Below are 25,918 nucleotides of genomic sequence, written 5' to 3' on the forward strand. Positions count from 1 at the left end.
ACTCCTTTACTCCCCATTTAGCTCATTCACACACAGATATTAAGATTAACATGGGTTACAAAGTATCTCCTAAGCTACAAAATCCCTTTTAAGCATTCAGATTGGCTGTGGTCAAACACACACTTCTCTCTGAACCCAAGCTGGTGTCTGTTGATTACTGCCCTGAATTTCCCCAGATGATTGTCACATGAGAGTTTCTGAACTCGACTCCCAAAAAAACAAGCTTTAAATTATTTTCTCACAATAATGCTTAGCGGTTTGCATTCCAATAACCAGACAGGGCTTTCCAAATGACACTTTTATACAAAGCTTCAGCTCCACTTCGAAGGGAGGTGGTCAATGCAGGACTGAGGGTGTTGTACCTAAATGCGCGCAGTATACGGAACAAAGTAAATGAGCTTGTTGCGCACATCGAAATTGGCTGGTACGATGTTGTGGGCATCACAGAGACGTGGTTGCAAGGGGATCAGGGCTGGGACCTAAATATGCAAGGATATGTGTCCTATCGAAAGGATAGGCATATGGGCAAAGGAGGCGGGGTTGCATTGTTAGTAAGGAATGAAATTAAATCGATTGCAAGGAGCGATATAGGATCAGCGCATAGAATCTCTGTGGGAAGAGTTGAGGAATCGCAAAGGTAAAAAGACCCTGATGGGAGTTATGTACAGGCCCCTTAGCAGTAGTCAGGATGTGGGGCAGAAAATAAATCAGGAGATAAAAGATGCATGTAAAAGTAGTATTACAATATGCAGGTGGACTGGGAAAATCAGGTTGGTAGTGGATCCCAAGAAAATGAATTTGTGGAATGTTTGAGAGAGAGTTTTGTGCAGCAGCTTGTGACAGAGCCTACTAGGGAACAGGCAATTCTGGATTTGGTGATGTGCAATGAGGCAGACTTGATTAGGGAACTTAAGGTGAAGGAACCCTTAGGGAGCAGTGGCCACAATTTGATAGAATTTACCCTGCAATTTGAGATGGGGAAGCTGGAATCAGATGTAATGGTATTACAATTAAATAAGGGTAACTACAAAGACATGAGGGAGGAGCTGGCCAGAGTTGATTGGAAAAGGAGCCTAGCAGGGAAGACAGTGGAACAGCAATGGCGGGGGTTATTCAGTAGGCACAACAGAAATTCATCCCAAGGAGGAGGAAACATGCTAAGGGGAGGATAAGGCATCCATGGCTGACGAGGGAAGTCAAGGACAGCATAAAAGCAAAAGAAAAAGCATACAAAGTGGCAAGAATTAGTGGGAAACCAGAGGATTGGGAAGCCTTTAAAAGCGAGCAGAGGAAAACTAAAAAAGTAATAAGGGGGAGGGGAGGGGGGGGGAAGAGAAGATGAAATTTGAGTGCAAGCTAGCTCGTAATATAAATGAAGACAGGAAGAGTTTTTTTCAACATATAAAAGGTAAAAGAGAGACAAAAATAGACATTGGACCACTGGAATATGTGGCTGGAGAAGTAATAATAGGAAACAAAGAAATGGCAGACGAACTGAATAGTTACTTTCCATCAGTCTTCACAGTGGAAGACACCAGTGGGATGCCAGAGCTCCAAGAGAATCAGGGGGCAGAGGTGAATGCTGTGGCCACAAGGAGAAGGTTCTAGGGAAGCTGGACGGTCTGAAAGTGGATAAATCACCTGGACCGGATGGACTACACCCCAGGGTTCTAAAAGAGATAGCTGAGGAGATTGTGGAGGCATTGGTGGTGATCTTTCAGGAATCACTGGAGGCAGGAAGGGTCCCAGAGGACTGGAAAGTGGCTAATGTAACACTAATGTTTAAGAAGGGAGGGAGGCAGAAGACAGGAAATTATAGGCCAGTTAGCCTGACTTGGGGTCATTGGTAAAATTTTAGAGTCCATTATTAAAGATGAAATCACAGAGTATTTGGAAGTGCATGATAAAATGGGACTGTGTCAGCATGGCTTCGTCAAGGGGACGCATGTCTGACAAATCTGTTAGAGTTCTTTGAGGCGGTAACAAAGAAGTTAGACAAAGGAAAACCAGTGGACATGATTTATTTAGATTTCCAGAATGCCTTTGACAAGGTGCCCCATAGGAGACTGTCAAATAAGTTAAGAGCTCATGGTGTTAAGGGTAAGATCCTAGCATGGATAGAGGATTGGCTGACTGGCAGAAGGCAGAGAGTGGGGATAAAGGGGTCTTTTTCAGGATGGCAGATGGTGACAAGTGGTGTGCCTCAGGAGTCTGTGCTGGGACCACAACTTTTCACAATATACATTAATGATCTGGAAGAAGGAACTGAAGGCACTGTTGCTAAGTTTGCAGATGATAGAAAGATCTGTAGAGGGACAGGTCGTATTGAGGAAGGAGGCGGGCTGCAGAAGGACATGGACAGGCTAGGATAGTGGGCAAAGTAATGACAGTTGGAATACAATGTGGAAAAGTGTGAGGTTATGCACTTTGGAAGGAGAAATGGAAGCAGAGACTATTTGCTACCAGAAAATCTCAGAAGGTCTGGCAGCATCTGCAGGGAGAGAAAAGAGCCAATGTTGAGTTCAGATGACCCTTTGTCAAAGTTAAAAGACATAGAAAGTGGGAAATATTTACACTGTGGAGTGAGAGAATGAAAGATGAGTCATAGTCACAGAAACCCAAGGGAACAGAGTGCTAATAGCTAAAGAAACCAAGGGAAAGAGTATTAATGGCAGTCCCCATAAGAACAAAAGGTGTGAAAGGCCAAACAGCAGAGAAACTATCAGAAGGTAAACTGTGACAGATGTAGATGTGGGGGGGGGGAGGGGAAGGGGGGAGCAAAGGGGAGAAAAGGCAAGGAAAGGGGGGAATAAGATGGGGGGGGGGGGCGCATCGGTCCTAGCTACGCTTGCCTTTTCATGAGGTATGTGTAACATTTCTTGTTCCAGGCTTCCCCGGGTCCTCTCCCACAATTCCTTTACTGGTACATTGATGACTATTTTGGTGCCGCTTCATGCTCTCGGCAAAATTCATCAACTTCGCTTCCAGTTTCCAACCCTCACTTTCACCTGGTCCATCTCAGACACTTCCCTTCTCTTCCGTTACCTTTCTATCTCTATTTCCGGCAATAGACTATCTACTAATATCCATTACAAGCCCACTGACTCCCACAGAAATCTGGACTACAGCTCTTTGCACCCTACACCCTGTAAGGACTCCATCCCTTTCTCTCAGCTCCGTTGGCTCCGTCGCATTTGTTCCGATGATGCCACTTACTAAAACGGTGCTTCGAAAATGTGTTCCTTCTTGCTCAACCATGTTTTCCCACCTACAGCGGTCCATCTCCCGCACCACTACCCTTGCCCCCTCCCCTCCCTCCCAGAACAAGGATAGAGCCCCCCTCGTTCTCACATGTCACCCTACCAGCCCACCAAATCGTCCACCATTTTCGCCAACAGCAGAATGATGCCACCACCAAACACATCTTCCCTTCACTCCCTCTGACAGCATACCACAGAGACTGTTCCCTCCGAGGTAATCTAATCCACTCATCCACCATACCCAACACCTCTCCCATCACCCATGGCAGCTTCCCATGCAATCGCAGAAGGTGTAACTCCTGCCCCTTTACCACTTCCATGCTTAACATCCTGGGCCCAAAACACTCATTCCAGGTTAAGCAGCGTTTCACTTGGGACCTCTTTCAATTTGGTCTATTGCATTCGCTGCTCCCAATGTGGTCTCCTCTATATCGGAGAGAGCAAACGTAGACTGGGTGATCACTTTGCGGAGCACCTTCGGTCTGTGCGCATTCAGGACCCCGACCATCCCGCTGCTTGCCATTTTAACACAAGACCCTGCTCCCATGCCCACATGTCTGTCCTTGGCCTACTGCAATGTTCCAGTGAAGCTCAACGCAAACTGGAGGAACAACATCTTATCTTCCGGTTAGGCACGCTACAGCCTTCCGGCCTCAACATTGAATTCAACAACTTCAGATGATTAGCTCCACCCCACCTCGGGCCCTGTGTTTTCATCCCATTTCATTTTAACAGTCTTGTACCATTTCTTTCTTTCTTGCCTTTCTTTATATATATATATATATATATATATATATATATATATTAATCGCCCCATATCTTATCCCCCTTTCCTTACCTCCTCTTTGTTTCCTCTTCCCCTCCCCCCACATCTACATCTGTCAGTTTACCCTTTGATGTTAGTTTCTCTGCTGTTGGGCCTTTCACACCTTTTATTCTCTGAGGATTGCCATTAGCACCCTTTCCCTGGGTTTCTGTGGCTATTAGCACTCTGTTCCCTTGGTTTCCGTGGCTATGACTCATCTTTCATTCTCTCACTCCACAGTATAAATATTTCCCACTTTCCATGTCGAGCTTGTCGTATGAGGAACAGTTGAGGACTCTGGGTCTGTACTCGTTGGAGTTTAGAAGGATGAGGGGGGGGGATCTTATTGAAACTTACAGGATACTGCGAGGCCTGGATAGAGTGGACGTGGAAAGGATGTTTCCACTTGTAGGAAAAGCTAGAACGAGTGGACACAATCTCAGACGAAATGGACGATCCTTTGAAACAGAGATGAGGAGGAATTTCTTCAGCCAGAGGGTAGTGAATCCGTGAAACTCTTTGCCGCAGGAGGCTGTGGAGGCCAAATGGCTGAGTGTTTTTAAGACAGATAGATAAGTTCTTGATTTATAAGGGGATCAGGGGTTATGGGGGGAAGACAGGAGAATGGGGATGATAAAAATATCAGCCGTGATTGAATGGCGGAGCAGAGACGATGGGCAGAGTGGCCTAATTCTACCCCCAGATCATAGAACTTACATTGCAGAAGGAGGCCATTCGGCCCATCGGGTCTGCACCGGCTCTTGGAAAGAGCACCCTATTTAAGCCCACACCTGCACCCCATTCCCGTAACCCCACCTAACCCAAGGGCAATTTAGCATGGCCAATCCACCTAACCTGCACATCTTTGGACTGTGGGAGGAAACCGGAGCACCCGGAGGAAACCCAAGCAGACACGGGGAGAATGTGAAGACTCCGCACATGCAGTGACCCAAGCCGGCAATCGGACCCGAGACCCTAGAGCTGTGAAGCGACCGTGCTAACCACTGTGCTACCATGCCGCCATGTCCTACGTCTTATGGTCAAACAACAAATCAAGTCCAGGGTTTTATACCAACCCCATCAGGGATTGTCTTGAGTGCTGTACAAGTAGTTCACAATTGCTTTAACTCTTGATTCTCAGACTCTATTAAAATGACATCAAATGTTTAACTTAACTCTGGAATCTGCTGTCCCATAAGACCATAAGACATAGGAGCAGAATTAGGCCACTCCACCAATGGAGTCTGCTCCGCCATTCAATCATGGCTGCTATTTTCTTATCCCCATTCTCCTGCCTTCGCCCCATAACCCCAGATTAATCAAGAACCTATCTATCTCTGTCTTAAAGATACTCAGTGAATTGGCCTCCACAGCCTTCTGTGGCAAAGAGTTCCACAGATTCACCACCCTCTGGCTGAAGAAATTCCTCCTCATCTCTGTTTTAAAGGATCGTCCCTTTAGTTTGAGATGGATTGGATTGGACTTGTTTATTGTCATGTGTAACGAGGTACAGTGAAAAGTATTTTTCTGCGAGCAGCTCAACAGATCATTAAGTACATGAGAAGAAAAGGGAATAAAAGAAAATACATAATAGGGCAACACAACATATACAATGTAACTACAAAAGCACTGGCATCAGATGAAGCATACAGGGTGTAGTGTTAACAAAATCAGTCCATAAGAGGGTCATTTAGGAGTCTGGGGACAGTGGGGAAGAAGCTGTTTTTGAGTCTGTTCGTGCGTGTTCTCAGACTTCTGTATCTCCTGCCCGATGGAAGAAGTTGGACGAGTGAGTAAGCCGGGTGGGAGGGATCTTTGATTATACTGCCCGCTTTCCCCAGGCAGCGGGAGGTGTAGATGGAGTCAATGGATGGGAGGCAGGTTCGTGTGATGGACTGGGCGGTGTTCACGACTCTCTGAAGTTTCTTGCGGTCCTGGGCCGAGCAGTTGCCATACCAGCCCGTGGTGCAGCCTGATAGGATGCTTTCTATGGTGCATCTGTAAAAGTTGGTAAGAGTCAATGTGGACATGCCGAATTTCCTTAGTTTCCTGAGGAAGTATAGGCGCTGTTGTGCTTTCTTGGTGGTAGCGTCGACGTGGGTGGACCAGGACAGATTTTTGGAGATGTGCACCCCTAGGAATTTGAAACTGCTAACCATCTCCACCTCGGCCCCGTTGATGCTGGTGTCCTCTGGTTCTAGTCTTTCCGACAAGTGGAAACATCCTCTCCACGTCCACTCTATCCAGGCCACTCAGTATCTTGTAAGTTTCACTAAGATCCCCTCTCATCCTTCTAAACTCCAACGAGTACAGACCCAGAGTCCTCAAACGCTCCTCCTAAAATCTAGTTCCTGCAATTGTCTCTTAAATTCGGAACAATTCAAAACAATTTGTTTAGCCTTCCTTACTATCTTAGTCTCTGTTCTCTTAACTTCAGTCGTCTTCTTTCAGTTTTAATTCCCTAGTTATCTGGACTGTAACATGTTCCTTAGAAGGCTTGCACCTTTGCAATTCCCTTATCCTATCCAGCTTCTTCTGGCAGATGAGAGTTCACTCACCAGTGTCCTGACACAAATTGCAACATACCTAGCTAAAATTGAAACTTTGAATTCTATTTGATCACTAAACGGCCTCCAGTTGAGAAGCAACCCCTGCTCGTTCTATTTATTCTTCACACCTTAACCCACTCTAAGCACAGTAGAATCACAGTTGTAACGTAACCAACCCCCAAACATACCCTTCCAGACACAGAAACATAGTTTTGAGAGGATTAAATTTAAAGTTATTTCTAATGTTTACCACTACAAATGCAAATCCTTTAAAATGACCTTTTCTTTTCCTAACAAAGGACAACAAACGAATGGGAACACCTGTAAGCTCCCCTCAAAGCCACACAGCATCCTGACTTGGGTGTTATTGTTGTGCCTTCACCATCTCTGGGTCAATAACCTGGAACACTCTTCCTCACAGCACTGTGGGCATACCTACACGATATGGACTGCAGGACTTCAAGGCGGTGGCTCACCAAACTTTCTCAAAGGCAATTTGGGATGGGCAACAAATACTGGCCTTGCCAGAGACAAGTGAGTTAATAAAATAAGTAACAAGAATGAAAGTATGGCTACGATAGAGTAGGGAAGTGGTACTGATCTGAAAAAAAACCCAGCTCGCTAAGTGAAGAAAACTCCATTTTAACTTTGATATAATGATGCAATGCAGAATTGTGTAGACTGTCATGTGAAAGAGAAATGGATAAAATTGGGGGGATTTGTAATTAAGATACTGAGCTCTGAGTTGTAACAAGTCTGATCCCCAACAAGCCATCATTTGGTCTGTTTATAAATATTACTTTTAAATGTATAAAGGACTATTATATCGGATTCGTACTGAAAAATAATTAATTTCACCAGATATTCAACGTGCAATACCATACTGATTGAGGAGTGAATTATATACATGAGCTGGCTTGTTCAATACTTCATGCCATATTCTCTTGTAGGTTGGTTTTGTATTCTGTATTCTAGATGGACAGCAGCATATCTGATGTGACTATTTATGGCGGCACAGTGGTTCGCACAACTGCCTCACAGACCAGGGACCTGGGTTTGATTTCGGCCTTGGGTGCTGGTTTGGAGTTTGCACGTTCTCCCAGTGTATGCATCGGTATCCTCAAGGGACTCTGCTTTCCTCTCACAGTCCAAATATGTGCAGGTTAGGTGGACAGACCATGTTAAATTGCCCCTTCGTGTCCAAAGATCTGTGGGTAAGATTACGGGCTAGGGCAGGGGAGCAGGCCTAGGTAGAGTGCTCTTTCAGAGGGTTGATGGGCCAAATGGCCTCCTTCTGCACTGTAGGGATTTTATTAAGGATGTTGGGAGGCTAAACAGATAGGGCAACTAAATATCCAAGGGCAACCAAATATTCAGAGTTCCAGCAAACAGCTGGTACAGTTCTTCGATTCAACAAGGATTGATGCTAGAATAAGCGGTTGAATCAATGGGCCCCAATACATAACCTACATGAAGGCCTGAAGACCCTTCTCGCCATATTCATAGATCTGGAAAGTGGCTCAGTCAACATAGAATCCCTACAGTGCAGAAGGAATTCATTCGGCCCATCGAGTCTGCACCAACCCACTGAAAGAGCACCCTATCTAAGCCCAATCCCCATCTTATCCCCATAGCTCCACTTACCCTGCACATCTCTGGACACAAAAGGAACAACTTTCTTTTAAAGATTGGCCAATCTACCTGACCTACACATCTTTGGACTGTAGGAGGAAATCCACGTTGACACAGGGAGAATGTGCAAAACTCCACAGAGTTACCCAAGGCTGGAATTGAACCCGGGTCCCTGGTGCTGAGGCAGCAGTGCTAGCCATTGTGCCACCATGACGCCTGAACTTGCCTGAAATTGTTACAAAACGCTACATCACAACAATAAGCCTTTTTAGATCAACTGGCTCATGTTGGAATTTATAAGTAATGCAGTATATGAATCTTACTGCTGGTGTGATGCTAGATATGTAGTCTGTAAATCCAAATGACTGGTGAATCACATCAAACAGCACACTCCTTCGGTTGTTTGCAACAGGCAAAGTACTTAACGTACTCAAGCAGCCTATGCTTGCAAAACTCAAAATATAGTATCCAACATTAGATGTGAAACCGTGATTGAACAGCAATCCTGCTGTTGAACAATCCTGAGCATGCCATGAATGATTCTAACAACCAATTTAAGTTTGCCAGGCTTGCAGTGTGGCCCATTTTCATGTGCGAGAAGCTACATATATTCACACACAAGGGCTCTCCTTACAAACGAAAAGCATGACCACGCATTGTGCCTGATTGACTAAAACAAAGAAGAACACAACACAGAAACAGGTCCTTCGGCCCTCCAAGCCTGTGCCGATCACGTGTCCTATCTAGGCCAACCGCCAGTATCCTTCTATAACCCGCCTGTTCACTGAAGAATAAGTCTTCAAAGGTCGCCAACGTATCTGCCTCAACCACCTTACTTGGCAGTGCATTCCACGCCACCACCGCCCCCCCTCAGCTCCACTGAACCGTTCCCCCCTTACTTTGAACTTGTGCCCCCTTGTAATTGTCATTTCCGCCCTGGGAAAAAGCCTCCAACTGTTCACCCTATCTATATCCCAAATAATTTTATAAGCTTCTATCAGGTCGCCCCTCAGCCTCCGTCTCTCTAGGGAGAATAATCCCAGTTTATTCAATCTCTCTTCATTGCCAATACCCTCCATACCAGGCAACATCCTGGTAAACCTTTTCTGTACTCTCTCCAAAGCCTCCACGTCCTTCTGGTAGTACAGTGACCAGAATTGGACACAGTATTCCAAATGTGGCCAAACCAATGTTCTATATAACTGTAACATAATTTGAGCTTTTATACGCGATACCCCGTCCTGTAAAGGCAAGCATGCCACATGCTTTCTTTACCACCATTTCCACCTGTGGTGCCACTTTTAAGGATCTGTGGACCTGAACGCCCAGATCTCTCTGGGTCTCTATGCTCCTGATGGTTCGGCTATTTATTTTATACCTCCCACCTGAATTGGATCCATCAAAATGCATCACCTTGCATTTGTCCGGGTTAAATTCCATCTGCCATTTCTCTGCCCAATTTTGTAGCCTATCTGTTGTATTCTCTGACAATCTTCAATACTATTCGCAACTCGTGCAATCATAGAATTATCATAGAATTTACAGTGCAGAAGGAGGCCATTCGGCCCATCGAGTCTGCACCGGCTCTTGGAAAGAGCACCCTACCCAAGGTCAACACCGCCACCCTATCCCCATAACCCAGTAACCCCACCCAACACTAAGGGCAATTGTGGACACCAAGGGCAATTTATCATGGCCAATTCACCTAACCCGCACATCTTTGGACTGTGGGAGGAAACCGGAGCACCTGGAGGAAACCCACGCACACACGGGGAGGATGTGCAGACTCCGCACAGACAGTGACCCAAGCCAGAATCGAACCTGGGACCCTGGAGCTGTGAAGCAATTGACTATCCACAAGTCTACCGTGCTGCAATCTTTTAAAAAAATATATAAATGTAAAAAATAAAATAAAGTTATTGGTAAGGTATTATGCACCAGCTCAACTGCAGCAACTCTGTACAATTGGCAATATTATTTCCAACACATAAGTAGGCATCTGTTTGTGGGGGCGAGGGAGGCAGATATACATTTGGGTGCCGGAGAAACAATTACAGAGGGCAATACGCGAATGGGTCTGGTGTTGGTGTTGTCACTTGCTTCTCCCGGACGGATTTTGCTGCCGTTGTCGTCTTGTGCTCACCTCCGCTTCAGCCGTTCGTCCCGTCTTTCGCCTGTATTCTCCTCGCTCTGTTCCTTTCGATGCCCAGTTTGTTATAGTTTCCCGTGCCCTCCTTCCGGCTATCATTTCCCTGCAACTCCCCCATTTCCCTGGTCATCCTCTATTGTTCCCCGTCTCTTTCCCCCCCCCGCCCCCTTCTGCCCCCTCCCCCTGTCCTGTGGTTCACCTTTCTTTCCTCTTGGGTTTAGCTGTCCCCCCGCCGGTCTAGCTCTCCTGCTCATGCCTTGGCTACTTTCCCTTGATTTTTGGCTACCTGGCTATTCTTCTGCCTGTTCATTGGCCACAAACAGGTCCCGGTGAATGGCTCCCATGTTCTGTGGAAGCCGTCGTCTGACCTCGGATGGCAAATTTGATTTTCTCCATTTGGAGAGATTCCGAGAGGTCGGACAGCCAATCTGCAGCTTTGGGTGGTGCTGCTGACCGCCAGCCGAACAGGATTCTACGGCGGGCGATCAGGGAGGCAAAGGCAAGGGCGTCCGCCCTCCTCCCCAGGAATAGATCTGGCTGGTCGGAAACCCCGAAGACCGCCACTTTCGAGCATGGCTCCACCCTCATCCCCACCACTTTGGACATTGCCTCGAAGAAGGCTGTCCAGTACCCCACAAGTCTGGGGCAAGACCAGAACATGTGGGCGTGGTTGGCCGAGCCTCCTTGGCACCGTTCACATCTATCCTCCACCTCCGGAAAGAACTTACTCATACGGGTTCTTGTCAAGTGGGCTCGATGTACCACTTTTAGTTGCATCAGGTTGAGCCTTGCGCACGTGGAGGTGGAGTTAACCCTATGCAGTACTTCGCTCCAGAGACCCCACCCTATTTCGATCCCCAGGTCCTCCTCCCATTTCTTTCTTGTTGCGTCCAGTACGGTGTCAGCCCTTTCTACCAGTCAGTCATACATGTCACCACAGTTTCCTTTATCTAGTATGCTTGCGTCCAGTAATGTCTGTCGTGGTGGTTGTGGGTACGTCCTTGTCTCCTTTCGTAGGCTTTTGAGTTGCAGGTACCTTAGCTTGTTCCCCCTGGCTCGCTGGAATTTCTCTGTCAGTTCGTCCAGTGTTGCGATCCTGCCGTCCATGTATAGGTCCCTGTCAGTGTCCCCTCGTCCTGTCCCCGCTTTTTAAAGGTGGCGTCAGTCAGTGCTGGTGTGAACCTATGGTTGTTGCAGATGGGAGCTTTGTCCGACATTTTGGTCAGGCCAAATTGCTGCCGCAGTTGGTTCCAGGACTGGAGGGTGGCTATCACCACCGGGCTGCTGGAGTGTTTTTTGGGTGGGGATGGGAGTGCCACCGTGGCGAGGGCCTCCGGGAGAGAATTCCCCATGCAGGAGGCCTCTTCCACACGCACCCACTCGGCTTCTGGCTACTTGATCCATCCCCTCATTTGCTCGGCCGTCACCACCCAGTGATAGAATTCCAAGTTTGGGAGGACGAGCACCTCCCCGGATTTTGTTTTTTGTAAGACCTTCTTTGGGATCCCAGTATTCACCGCCCCCCCCCCCCACACGAAGGCCATGATTAGTCTGTCCAGTGCTTTGAAAAAGGCCTTGGGGATGTAGATCGGGTTGGATCGAAGTAGGAAGAGGTACCTGGGCAGTACACTCATTTTGATCGTCTGGACTCTCCCCACGAGGGAGTGGGAGTGTGTTCTATCTTTGCAGGTCCTTTTTTACTTCCTCTGTCAGACTGGTGAGGTTACATTTGTGGATCCCTTTCCAGTCATGGGCTGTTTGGATCCCCAGGTAGCGGAAATTGTGTTGGGCTTGTTTAAACGGCAGTCCCGTTAGTGCTGACCCCCTACTTGTGGGTGTACCGGGAAGATCTCGCTTTTGCTCATGTTGAGTTTGTAGCCCGAGAAGGCGCCAAACTCTTTCAGGAGCGCGATGATTCCGTCCATGCTGCTTTGTGTCCCCGAAATGTAGAGGAGCAGGAGAGGGGCAGCACGGTAGCATTATGGATAGCACAATTGCTTCACAGCTCCAGGGTCCCAGGTTCGATTCTGGCTTGGGTCACTGTCTGTGCGGAGTCTGCACATCCTCCCAGTGTGTGCGTGGGTTTCCTCCGGGTGCTCCGGTTTCCTCCCACAGTCCAAAGATGTGCAGGTTAGGTGGATTGGCCATGCTAAATTGCCCTTAGTGTCCAAAATTGCCCTTAGTGTTGGGTGGGGTTACTGGGTTATGGAGATAGGGTGGAGGTGTGGACCTTGGGTAGGGTGTTCTTTCCAAGAGCCGGTGCAGACTCGATGGGCCGAATGGCCTCCTTCTGCACTGTAAATTCTATGAAATCTGCGTAGAGTGAGACTCTGTGCTCTCTGCCTCCCCTTCGGATCCCCCTCCAGCATTTTACTGCTCTGAGCGCAATTGCTAGTGGCTCGATCGCTAGAGCGAAGAGCAGCGGAGACAGTTGGCATCGTCTGGTGCCCCTGTGCAGCTGGAAGTGTCGGGAGTTGGTGTTGTTGGTCCGTACGCTCGCTGTGGGAGCGTTGTATAGGAGTTTTACCCACGAGGTGAACCATGCTCCAAGCCCGAACCGCTCCAGTACCTCTAGGAGGTATTTCCATTCGACTCTGTCGAAGGCCTTTTACGCGTCTAGGGAGACGATCACCTCTGGTGTTCTCTCCCCGATGGGGTCATTATCACGTTCAGCAGGCGTCTGATGTTCGAGGTAAGCTGTCCACCTTTGACAATGCCCGTCTGGTCCTCTGCGACCACCTCTGGTACGCAGTCTTCTAGCCTTTTGGCTAGGATTGTGGCCAGTATTTTGGCATCTGCGTTCAGCAGTGAGATGGGTCTGTATGACCCACATTCCGTTGGGTCTTTATCTTTGAGGTATCAGCGAGATTTAGGCCTGTGCTAGCGTGGGTGGCAGTGTGCCCCTAGCTAGCGAGTCTGTGAAAATCTCCCGCAAGTGCGGAGCCGGTGCTATCGCAAATTTTTTGTATAAGTCTGCCGGGAACCCATCTGGTCCCGGCACCTTCCCCGCCTGCATGGAGCTAATGCTGTCCATGATCTCTCCCAGTGCTAGTGGTGCTTCCAGGCCCCGTTTTCTGTACCCCCCAACGACTGGTATGTCCAGTCCATCAAGGAACCGCTTCATCCCGGACTCCCCCACTGGGGGCTCTGAGGTGTACAGCCCTTGAGAGAAGGCCTTGAAGGTTTTGTTGATCTTTTCTGGTTCTGTTTCTAATGTGCCTCTGGTAGCCCTGATTTGTGCAATTTCTCTGGTGGCTGCCTGCTTTCTCAGCTGGTGTGCCAACAGGTAGCTGGCTTTGTCTCCGTGTTCGTATCGGGTCCCACGTGCCTGGCGGAGTTGGTGCACTGCTTTACTGGTGGAGAGCAGATGAAAGTTCCTTTGTAGCTCTTTCTCGCCGCCAGGAGCTCTACGGTCGGGGCCTCGGTGTATTTATGGTCTACCTCCAGTATGGAGTCGACCAGCTGCTGCCTAGCCGCCCTTTCCTCCCTATCTCTTCGCGCTTTGAAAGCGATGATTTCCCCTCTTAGTACAGCCTTTAGCGCTTCCCAGAACGTGGAGGGTGAGACCTCCCCGTCTGGTTGTCCTCCGTGTACTCTGCTATGGTCTGCGATATCTTTTCGTTGAAGGCCTTGTCAGCTAGTTGGCCAATGTACAACGTCCATGTGGGGCGTTGGGCCGTCTCTAGCCTCACGTCCATGTAGTGTGGAGCGTGGTCTGATATCACAATTGCGGAGTATTCCACTTTGTCTATCCCCGGAAGCACCGTTTTCCCCACCACAAAGTAGTCAATTCTGGTGTATACGTTGTGTACTGGGGAGCAGAAGGAGAACTCCTCCCCCCCTGGGTGGGTCCAGGGGTCCACCGCTCCAATCTGTTCCATAAAGTGACCGAGTTCCCTTGCTATGCTGGAGATGTTCCCCGTTTTGGGGCTTGATCGGTCAGTCGTTGGATCCTGTACACAGTTGGAAGTCCCCCCCCCATGATTAGTCGGTGCGTCGCTATGTCACGGATTTCTGCCATGGTCTTTTTGATGAAGCTCGTGTCGTCCCAGTTGGGCATGTACACGTTAACTAGTACTACTGGTGCCCCATCCAGGGCCCAGCTGACCATGACGTACCGTCCCCTGGGTCCGTAACCATCTTTGTCGCCCTAAACATCATCCTCTTGCCGATCCGTATTACCACCCCCCTGGCCCTCGTCCCATAGCAGGAATGGTAGGTTTGTCCCACCCAGCCCTTTCTTACCCGCAGTCGGTCCTGCTCTCTCAGGTGTGTCTCTTGGAGGAAGACTATGTCGGCCTTCATATTTCTTAGATGGGTGAGGACTCTGGATCTTTTCACTGGGCCGTTGAGTCCCCTTACGTTCCAGGTGACTATCCTGGTGGGGGACTTCTGTCCGCTCGCTCCTGTGGGATTAACCATACTTACCTGGTGGACACGCCCCTGCACTCCGGGGTTTCCCTTTGTTAGGGGGCCGTCCAGGATGGCGGCTGTCACTGCTCTCTCCATGCGGTCGGGTCCCTGCGGTCCGGGGTTTTCCTCTGTCCAGGGGGCACCCGACATGGCCGGCCACTGTGCGTCCACCACGCGGGTAGTCCCCTGCACTCTGGGGTCTCTCTTCGCCCAGAGACTGTACTGGGTGGATGCTTGTAGCAATTCCTTGTTCTGAGCCCTTGATTGTGGCATTTTGTAGCCCTATTGCTATTTCTTTTCTAGCCTTGTTTGTCCCTCCTTCCCTGTATCCCCTCCTCCCCCGGCCCCTCCCTTCCCCCTCCTTTTTCCCCACTCTCCCGTATACCCCTCCCCCTTTGTCCCACTTTCCTCTGTTCCTATCCCCATTTGCTCTCCCGCCTCTGTTGAGTGGTACCCACCCCCCCCCCCCCCGGGGCCTGGTGCCTTCCCCCTGTTGGGGGCGCGCTGCGGCCTTGCTTTGTTGCATGTCCCCGGCGCTAGCTTTCCTGCTAGTGTGGTGGACTCGTGCAACCTTAGCATCATCCGCAAACTTGCTAATCAGACCCGCTACGTTTTCGTCCAAGTCATTTATAAATATCACAAAGAGTAGAGGCCCCAGTACTGATCCCTGTGGAATACCACTAGTTAGAATACAAGTTCAAGGTGAGGGGGGAAAGATTTAGTGGAGATGTGCAGGGGACGTTTTTTTCGCACAGAGGGTTGCGGTGGCCTGGAATGCACTGCCAAGTGAGGTGGTTGAGGCAGATACGTTAGCGACCTTTAAGGCTTATTTGGATAGGCACATGAACAGACGGGCTACAGGCGGTTGGTCTAGATAGGACACCTGATCGGCGCAGGCTTGGAGGGCCTGTTCCTGTGGTGCATTGTGGTTTGTTACAGACCTCCATTCGGAAAAACATCCTTTCACTGCTACCTGGTCTTCTATGGCCAAGCCAGTTCTGGATCCAGCCAGTTCACCCCTGACCCCATGTGACCAAATCTTTTCCACCAGCCTGCCATGAGGGACCTTATCAAATGCTTTACTAAAGTCCATGTAGACAACATCCATAGCCCGTCCCTTGTCAATCATTTTTGTCACCTCCTCAAAAAATTCAAATAAATTAGTGAGACATGACCTCCCTCGTACAAAACCACGCTGTCTGTTGCTCATAAGATCATTCACTTTCAAATGTGCATAGATCCTACCTCTGAGAATCTTTTCCAGCAATTTCACTATCACGGAGGTCAAGCTCACTGGCCAATAATTACCCGGATTATCCTATAAGCAAAAGCTTGGGGGAGCCATTCCCATGTAAATTATCCATGGCAATACTTCTACCAAAGCCTACTTTGTCAATCAATCAGTACCCTCTACTCAAGCAGTACAAATTGTTGTTCCCTTTGAGATTTGTTATTTGTGTGTCTGTCCTGAGTGCAAACGTTTGATTATTTTAAGAAGCTTGCATTGCATTACTATTTCCCCGGGCCCATCATTTCTCTCTCTCACCTGGAATCTCTCAACACTAAACTCAGAGAAATGGCTGGCTATGCTATTATTTTTACGCAAAACGTTTTTGGCTCAAGACTATTAATCTCCCCTTGCAGATATCTCGGATGGATTTGTCTTTACAAATAATGAAGTTGTTTACTGTCCCATCCACAAGATTGCATGCATTAATATTTCAAAGAAATAATACCAATCATAAAATACAATACGACCCAATTTGTTTTGAATATACTGTATTAATGATAAGAAGGCAGTTAACTCACATTGGAACAATGAATGAAAGATGTTTTGTATTTTTACAACTCTATCTGAAGTCAATTTTAAACTCACCTACTCTGTCCAACCAAAGCCATAAAAAAAAAAGATGAACACTATCGAATATAGGAGCAGAAGTAGACCATTCAGTTCCTTGAGCGTCTTCCGGCATAATTAGATCATGGATGAGCTCTACACCGAAGAAACACCTGTTGATTTTGTTTTTAAAAATTTGAAGTGAATCAGCTTCCACAGCCATTTGGGGAACATAGTTCAAGATTTCCATTGGCAAAAAATGGCGCCGGATTTCACTTCTGATTGTCCAGGCTCTAATTTTAAGATTGTGCTTCCTTGTTACGAGGAAAGTTTGTCTGTGTAACTGACCAAATACCCATAGGATTTTAAACATCACAATTGGATCACCTCTTCACATTTGACACTCAAGGAAACACAATGTATATGCGACATGTCCTCATTATTTAAATCTTTAAACACCTGCATGGTTGATTTGTCCTTCCTGAAGTTTGAAATACAAAGCTGGACGCAGTGCACCATGCAAGGCTCTGCACAAGTGAAGCATAACTTCTCTTCTTTGGATCCCAGCCCTTTTGAAATAAAGCCTAACATGCGATTCGGCTTTTGGATTATTTTTTCATCTGTACACCAACTTGTAGTGATTTGTTTACCTGGATACCAAACTCCCTTTAGTACTAAACAGTTCCTAGTTTCTTGCCATGAAAAGTATTTTGATCTTTTTTTTCTCAAATCCAAAATGGACGGCTACAATGCAACCACCTGTCATAGTCAATCTGTCTCTGGCCCTTTGTAACCTCCTGCACAGCTATACAGCTGCAGTATACCTCCCTCATCTGCAAGACAGAGATTTTCAGCGGTTGACACAGAATTAAGACAATTTTTTGTCACAACAGCAAAGGAATATGATGCATCACAATTAAAATCAAAGATGGTCAATCATACAGCGATCTGTATCTGAAGCAAGTACCTTGTGCAGGGACCATAGGTCGAGGGAACTGTGCCATTAATGGAAGGGGTCCTAATCCAGTGCGGACATTTTTTATAGTTGCCATTGATTGCGGTGCCGGAGATTGGGCTGGAGATACAGCAGGACTACCTATCTGTGGACTGCTCTGTTTTAAAGAAAAAGAGTCAATATCAAATTCAATCAAACAAACACCAAGTAAATTTAGCTCACTTACTTCATGAACCCAGAATCTTAATTTACAAAAAAAAGTGGTTTGAAGTCCCATGTGCTGAAAAATATTAAATCTTGGCTAGATTAATGGACATGAATTGCAAATCAAATCAGTTAATTACAGGGGCAAGCATTCACCCTCCAATGACAATATATCCAGGGGCTTTTCACAGTAACTTCATTGAAGCCTACTTGTGACCATAAACGATTATCAAATGACACGGTCATGTTCCAGACAGTACATCAGGAGGACAACTGGTGAGCGTGCTTTCCCTACTCCTTCCTTACTTCTCTTCTCAGAGGATCAGTTTGCCATGTGGCGCTTGGGCTAGGGATTGCTCACCATCGGTGTAGAATCCTTCCTTGGCCTCATCTATTGCCCCAAGTGTGGAGCAAATGCGCTGGTGACAGAGGTATGCCGGTTCCTCATTAATGTGACCGAGGCAGACATGAGGGCGCATGCTTATCCCACAGGTGGAACCAGAGGCTCATTCTTAATGTGAAGCCCATCTTGTGGAAATGTTGTCATTTTCCAGAATTTTTTTTATTCACTGCCTAGTTCCTTTAGTTGCCGTGCTCCTCTCATGACCCAGTCAGGGCGGCAACGTCAATGTCGAAATGTTTGAATTCCCGAGTTATGATAGCGGTGTGATGCTCAGGTCCGTCATTGTTGGGATTGCCCATGAGGGTCCCGGATGTTACAGGTTCCAAACTTCATTCTGACGATTGGAAGATCCTATCCGTAATCACTCAGAATAAGCATCACTAGGCAGGACATGTCACTCATATGTCTGACATCAGATTCCTGAAACAACGGTTTTACTCTGAGCTCTGTTGTAGTAGGAGGCTTGCAGGATGACAGGGGAAACGTTTGAAGCACATCCTCAAAGCATTTCTGTAGAGATCAAACATCCCCGTTGACTCATGGCAGTCCTGACCAAAATGGAGACTGTTTATTCTGGAAAGCAACAAACACATCAAGAAACTTTGCCAGGAGCACACAGAGGTGAAGTTGAGCACGGAGAGAGTGCACAAGCCTCCAAATACCTCACCTGCCTGACAATTCCAAGCACCACCTGCCCCATGTGTGGCAGAGTCTGCCACTTGCTCTATCTTATTGAATAAATTGTTTACATCATGTGAATTGCGTTTGAAAAGTTACCCAGTTAAAATGCAGTGCTGCTCTTTCATGATTCGCACTGACTCATCACATTGTAGGTATTATAATCACCACCATAGTTGGTGTACAGTGCCCACACAATCACCTCTGGGATAATTCCTCTTACATTTGTTACCCATGGATGACACCATCCAATTGCAGGGCTGGTTTCCATTGATATACAATGATATGGAGCTCCATATCTTCATTAACGCCAAGTTGTTGTGACATTCTAAACTTGCCTGTGAAAGTGACTGGGTCTGCAAGAATTTCCTCATGTTCACAAAACCAAAACCACTCTTGCCTGGCTCACACAAACATTGCACACAAACATTGCACATGTCTCAATTTTAAATATGCTAATTTTCAGCTCAGAAGGAGCCCATGAGACATGGAATAACGGCTTGCCACAACCCCAAGTTCAGTTTCTTCCCCACATCTGAATAATTATAAATATTGTTTGATTTGAACGATGCTTCATATAGTGCTTTGCAGTTCACTCTCCTCACTAATGCTAGAACATTGTTCACTCCTGAAACCAAACTGATTATTTTCACTTCAAGGCTTGATTTTTCCAAAGTTATCCTTTCTTCCACATTAACTCTTTTCTGAGCATACCATGTCCTCGCCAGGTTTATTTTCCTGACACAATGTCACTATGTTCCATAAGTTTGCCATGCTTTAGTGAGTCAATACCGCTGCAGTGATCCTTGTGGCAATTTGAGTATTTTACTACGGGAGTGGGAGGAGCACTGATATCTGGCTTCGCATTCAGGCAGGTTACTTACTTAATTTAACTTCTTGGGTGATTGGCATTTCATAGGGCTGATTTGCCAGTGTGTAGCCCATGTTGGCATGGGGTTTCTTTGGCAAATCAATGTTGGAGTGTTGACTTCCAGCAGACATGAAATCCTTCATTTGCATATACAAAAAAGTTAATGCCTGCTTCAAAATTGAGTAAAGAACATCTCATTTATCCTTACCCAATATGGCAGACAGCACACTTCCTGTCTATTTTGAGGCCTTGGGCAGCCCAATTTTTAGGCATAATAATGTGTTGATATTTTATTTATAGGCGTGTCCCAATATCTCAAGATACCTTATCCAATACGTTATTGGGGTCAGGAACCATCAGATTCAATCCACATGTCACAGTTGCGGCAGTAACAGTAACACTAGTGTCACTGTGCCATACAGTGAAAATTAGGTTATGAAGTGATCTTGCAGGGAGTATTCCACTCCAGATGCCAAAAAAGCACAGTATCAAGGTCAAGTTGGTTGAAAAGTTAATAAATTCTTGCTTTGAAAGCCGAGAAACCGACGCTTGGAGAAACCAATGCTTGAGTGAGGTCAGATCATATCATTACCATTTAATATCATGACTAACACACCATTATTGCCACTTGACCCCACAGCAGAATTCAATTATCTCACACACCATAAATGTATGCAATGTTTTTAAGGGGTAATTTTCACCTTCATTGTTTGGTTGCTACCTGGAGTGGATTCTATATAACCGACTTACATTTCCATGGATTTCAATGGACATGAATATCAGTTGGGTTCCATGAATGGCTGCCAATTGCTTCTCCGGTTTACTATCCAAGCATTGAGAATTTTATTTAGATGATTTCAACGTCACAAAAGTAGTTCAACAGTGAGGTGAACTAGTTAAAAGTGTCAAGATTGGAGTTGGCATGCAAGGAGAAATTTGGGATAAAACCATGGATTAGGACAATACATTTAGAGAATTCTTGGAATTTAGATTGAGATAAAAAATTTAGTGTAATCTTAAAATACCTGGCAAATGTAATTTTTAAATGATTTTATTGCAATCTGATCCTACAATGACTAATTACCTGTTTATTTAATGCCACATAGTCAAGATATTAAAAACCTGCCAAGATGTTATAATTATGGGGTTTATAAGATTATGTTTTGTGACCATGCCTTTAACTTAAAGCAAAATGAAGGGAGTCATGTGACCTGTTCTGCCCGACAGCATGCCTGAATGGTTTGATTGTTAGAGATTAGGGGGGGTCCAGATTGTTTTACTGGGAAGTAGGTGAAATTAGGACATGTTTGGAGATATCGGCAGCAGCCTGTGTGCTAAGAATGAAAAGATTGAGAGTCTCTAAAGCTCCAGGAAAAGTGTTGAGGACGAGGGTTGTAAACAATTCTGCTTTAAAGTGTCCATTTAATTCCATGATAAAGAGAGGTGGGGTCTCAAGGATCGAAAGTTAGCATTTCTACCTGGATTCAAGGCCAATGTGACTCACCTTGCCATGGTTATGGATTTTGAGATGGGTAAGATACAGAGGAAACTATTGTGGCACTGCGTCATAAGCTTTCCTAAAATATCACTGAATATCAAAGACAGGTTAATCTGCCAAGATTCAGGAGAGTAGTTACAGGTATCAAGACAATGATGGAATGCAGATGGGAGCTCGTGCTTGAATTGCCAAGCCCAAATTCGTGAGGATGTACAATGAGGCCGGATGATTTGCTGAGGTTTGGTTAGGAGCAGGCTCCACAAAATCTTGCACTGTGAAAAGACAGTCCTGGAGTTAAATTTTGAGGAGAAAAAAAATCAGAAGTAAGCCATTGGGAGCCAAGAAATATTTTGCACTGGTTCCAGAAGAATTGAATGTCTACTTAAAGATGGTGTTTTTTTCTGACTGTGATGAAAGTTCTGTCCTGTAGTTTAAATTACAAGTTGACTACAAAAATAGTATTTTGTCAATCATGCTTTTTGTTTGTTACAGTAAACATCTTAAAATGTGAAATCTTGTTGCATCCAGTTATTAAACTGGATTTTTGATTTTTTTTCAAGTTATCGGCCTCTGTGGAAATCGTAACAAAGAAGATAGCCACAAGATTTCTCATTTCTGTTGCATGTAACAGGAAGAAATGAATGAAAACTACAGGATGTATCTAAACATTCCATACCCTTTAAACTGAAAGAGTTGCCTACCTGTGTGGTAATATCTGGATTATTAAATTCCGCAGATTTGTGTCCTCTCTGGTCCACGGTGAAATATTTATTTTGCTTCCACTGAGGTGGAGAATGAGCTCGTGGATGAGGGTTGTTGGGTATGCTAAGCTGCATCATTAGCATTCCACTACCATGTGGTGATACAATGGCTAAAGAGTAAAAAAATACACAGAATATACACAAGTGTTAGTTTGAATGCACACAAGGTAAAAATAAGAACAAAGAAGGTACTGTTATTAAATCTTGCCCATGATTACATTTTCCTTCTCATGGCACATCATTGACATGAATTATGCCAGTATAAGTTCAAAGCTTACAGATCTGTGGAATTAGAAAAACTTTGATCCAAAAAAATGTAAGGTCTGTTAAATAAAACCAAAAAGCTGGAAACACTCAGAATAGAGCTTGCAGCAGGGGCTGAAAACAATGACTTTGCTCTTCTTGATGTTTAAACTGAAGGAAATTGCCGTTCATCCAAGGCTGTATACTGGACAAGCATTGGACAACAGACACGGTAAAAGGCTCAAGAGCGGACAGAGCTGTGTTATCAGGATATACATGGAACCTGACACCGTCTTTGGATGTTACAGACTCAAAGGAGCATGGAGATGAAAAATAGGTGTCAAGTATAGATTCTCGAGAGACGAGAAATAACGGGACAGGAACAGGAATATAAGTTAGTGCAGCAATGAAAATCTAAACTGAAATAGTTTTGACGTGCTAAGAAAGCCACCTTCAGATGAAATAGCCTGAACGTTTCATATTCTACATTATGATGAAGTTCATAAGATTTGCTAATATTTCTAACAACTGTGTGATTGATGATTTATTACAGCTTGTAAATCCCATCTTCTTAAATTTACTGTTTATAATGATAAAACAGTTCTAAGAACAGCAAAACAAAGCAGCACAATATTCAAGTCATCGAAATACTTTTGTCAGTCAGGAGCTGGCAACAATACAGCCACATGGTTTATCAGCTGCTGCAATGTGCCTTAGTGGCACTAGCTGAAAGTTTAATCAGAGCTTTGTAGCTTTGAAAAACAGAAACATAAATAGCTTTTATGAAAACCACCAAAATTATATCCAATAAACCAAACACTTCTCTTAAATCAATTTAGGGATACAAAGGCAACAAAGTGGATTGCTGCCAAGTAAAGTCAATGAAAAAGGTGCTCACTTCAAAATACAGATTGTACTGCGCAAAAATACGAGTCAGAAAACAATTCAGCTGAATATTGTGGGGGGACCTGCAGTCAAACATAAAACTAATCTTCAATAGGTCAAGAGGGAGAGTCAGGAAAATGATCAAGATGTGATTTAGAAACATGGAAAATAGAAGCAGGAGGAGGTCATTTGAGTCTACTCCGCCATTATCATGGCTGATTATACCCTGATCCCGCCTTCCGCCCCATATCCCTTGGTCACTTCAGCCCCAAGAACTACATCCAATTCCTTCTTGAAAATACACAACGTTTTGGCCTCAACTACTTTTTAGGGTAGCGAATTCCACAGATTCACCGTTCTCTGGGTGAAGAAATTTCTCCTCACCTCAGTTCTAAAAGATTTACCCCTTATCCTCAAACTATGACCCCTAGTTCTGGAGTACCCCACCATCTGGAACATTCTTCCTGAATTTACCGTCTATTCCTGTTAGAATTTTGTAAATTTCTATGAGATTCCCTCTCACTCTTCTGAACTCCAATGTTAGTCTCTCCTCATGTGACAGTCCAGCCACCCCAGGAATCAGCCTGGTAAACCTTCGCTGCACTCCCTCCACAGCAAGAACATCCTTCCACAGATAAGGACACCAAAACTTCACACAATACTCCAGGTGTGGCCTGACCAATGCCCTATATAATTGCAGTAAAACACCTCTACTCAAATACTCTCACTATGAAGGCCAACATACCATTTGCCTTCTTTACAGCCTGCTGTGTCAGCGACTGATACGAGGACACCAAGGTCTCGCTAAGTATCCTCTCAATTTACACCCTTCCAAATAATAATCTGCCTTCCTATTTTTGCTACTGAAGCAGAAAGCCTCACATTTATCCACGTTATACTACATCTGCCATGCATGTGCCCACTCACCCAGCCTGTCCAAATCCCACTGAAACATCACTGCATCCTCCTCACAGCTCACCCTCCCACCCAACTTTGCATCATCTGCAAATTTGGAGATCATACGTTTGGTTCCTCGTCCAAATCATTAATATATAATGTGAACAGTTGGGGTTCTAGCACAGGTCCATGTGGTACCCCACTAGTCACTGTCTACCATTTATTACAACTTTTTGCTTCCTAGCTGCTAACCAGCTTTTTATCCATCTCAAGACAGTACCCGTAATCCCATGCTCTTTAACTTTACATATTAATCTGCTATGTGAGAGCTTATCGAAAGCCTTCCGCAAGTCTAAATAAACCACATCCACCAGTTCCCCATGTCAACTGTACTAGTTACATCTTCAAAGAATTCTAGCAGAGTTGTCAAGCATGATTTTTCTTTTGTAAATCCATGCTGACTTTGTCTGATTACACCACTGCTTTCAAAATGCTGTGCTATGAAATCCTTGATAATGGACTCCAGCAACTTCCCTACTACCGACTTTAGGCTCACTGGTCTATAGTTCTCTGTTTTCTCTCTATCTCCCTTTTTGAATAGCGAGGTTATATTTGCTACCCTCCAATCTGTAGGAACCATTCCAAAGTCCAAAGAATTTTGGAAAATGACCACCAATGAATCTACTATTTCTAGGGCCACTTCCTTAATTACTCAGGAATGAAGATTATCAAGCCCTGGAGATTTGTCCGCCTTCAATCCCATTAATTTCCCCCAAACCATTTCTTTACTAATACTAATTTCCTTCAGCTCCTCACTAAAACTTGTGCTTCTCAGAACTTCCGGTACATTATTTATGTCTTCCTTTGTGAAGACAGAAGCAAAGTGCGAATTTAGTTCCTCAGCTATTTCTTTGTTCCCGGTTATGGATTCGCCCGTTACTGACTATAAGGGGTATACATTAGTTTTTAATCAATCTTTTTCATAGATTCATAGAATTTACAGTGCAGAAGGAGGCCATTTGGCCCATTGAGTCTGCACCGGCTCTTGGAAAGAGCACCCTACCCAAGGTCAACACCTCCACCCTATCCTCATAACCCAGTAACCCTACCCAACACTAAGGGCAATTGTGGACACTAAGGGCAATTTATCATGGCCAATGCACCTAACCTGCATATCTTTGGACTGTGGGAGGAAACCCACGCACACACGGGGAGGATGTGCAGACTCCGCACAGACAGTGACCCAAGCCGGAATCGAACCTGGGACCCTGGAGCTGTGAAGCAATTGTGCCATCCACAAGGCTACCGTGCTGCCCTTTTTCTCTTTACATACCTTTAGAAACCTTTGCAGTCAGTTTTTAAGTTCCCCGCTAGCTTACTTTCAAATTGTAATTTACCCTTCTTAATGGTCTGCCTTTGCTGAATTTTAAACTGTACCCAATCCTCAAGTCGATTGCTTTTTCTTGCTAATTTGTATGTCACTTCTTTGAATCGAATACTATTTCGAATTTCCCTTCTAAGCCATGGTTTGGCTACAGTTCCCTTTCTACTCTTATGCCAAATAGGAATAAACTTTTGGAGTTTGTTCTTATTCGTTCCTTGAAAGACTGCCATTGTCTTTCCGCCGTCCTTCCTTTCAGTAATGTTTCTCACTCCGTCAATGCCAGCTCATGCCTTATACCATCATAGTTATCTTTAATGAGATTCAGGAACTTGGTCTCAGAATCAACTACCTCACTATTCACCTTGATGAAGAATCCTACCATATTATGGTCACTCATCCCCAAGGGTTCTCTCACAACTAGATTGCCAACTAATCCTCTCATTGCACAACACCCTGTCCATGATAGCCTGTTCCTTTGTTGGATCCAGATCCAG

General features: G+C 45.5%; 1 protein-coding gene across 19 annotated transcripts in view; it reads right to left on the reverse strand.

Moving 5' to 3' along the window:
• Window positions 1-25,918, reverse strand: part of LOC140388349 (R3H domain-containing protein 1-like) — a 199,756-nt gene that overhangs the window by 21,137 nt on the left and 152,701 nt on the right. For all 19 annotated transcript variants that reach the window (XR_011934167.1, XM_072472383.1, XM_072472391.1 and 16 more), the window contains 2 exons: window positions 21,956-22,125; window positions 17,613-17,757 (listed from right to left, as the gene is read on the reverse strand). Coding sequence is in view for 18 of the 19 variants with exons in the window: in XM_072472383.1 (XP_072328484.1) it covers window positions 17,613-17,757; window positions 21,956-22,125 (315 nt within the window). In the remaining variant the exon portion in view is untranslated. The remainder of the gene's footprint in view (window positions 1-17,612; window positions 17,758-21,955; window positions 22,126-25,918) is intronic.

Source organism: Scyliorhinus torazame, chromosome 2 (assembly GCF_047496885.1).
Source record: "Scyliorhinus torazame isolate Kashiwa2021f chromosome 2, sScyTor2.1, whole genome shotgun sequence".
Classification (NCBI taxonomy): Eukaryota; Metazoa; Chordata; class Chondrichthyes; order Carcharhiniformes; family Scyliorhinidae; genus Scyliorhinus; species Scyliorhinus torazame.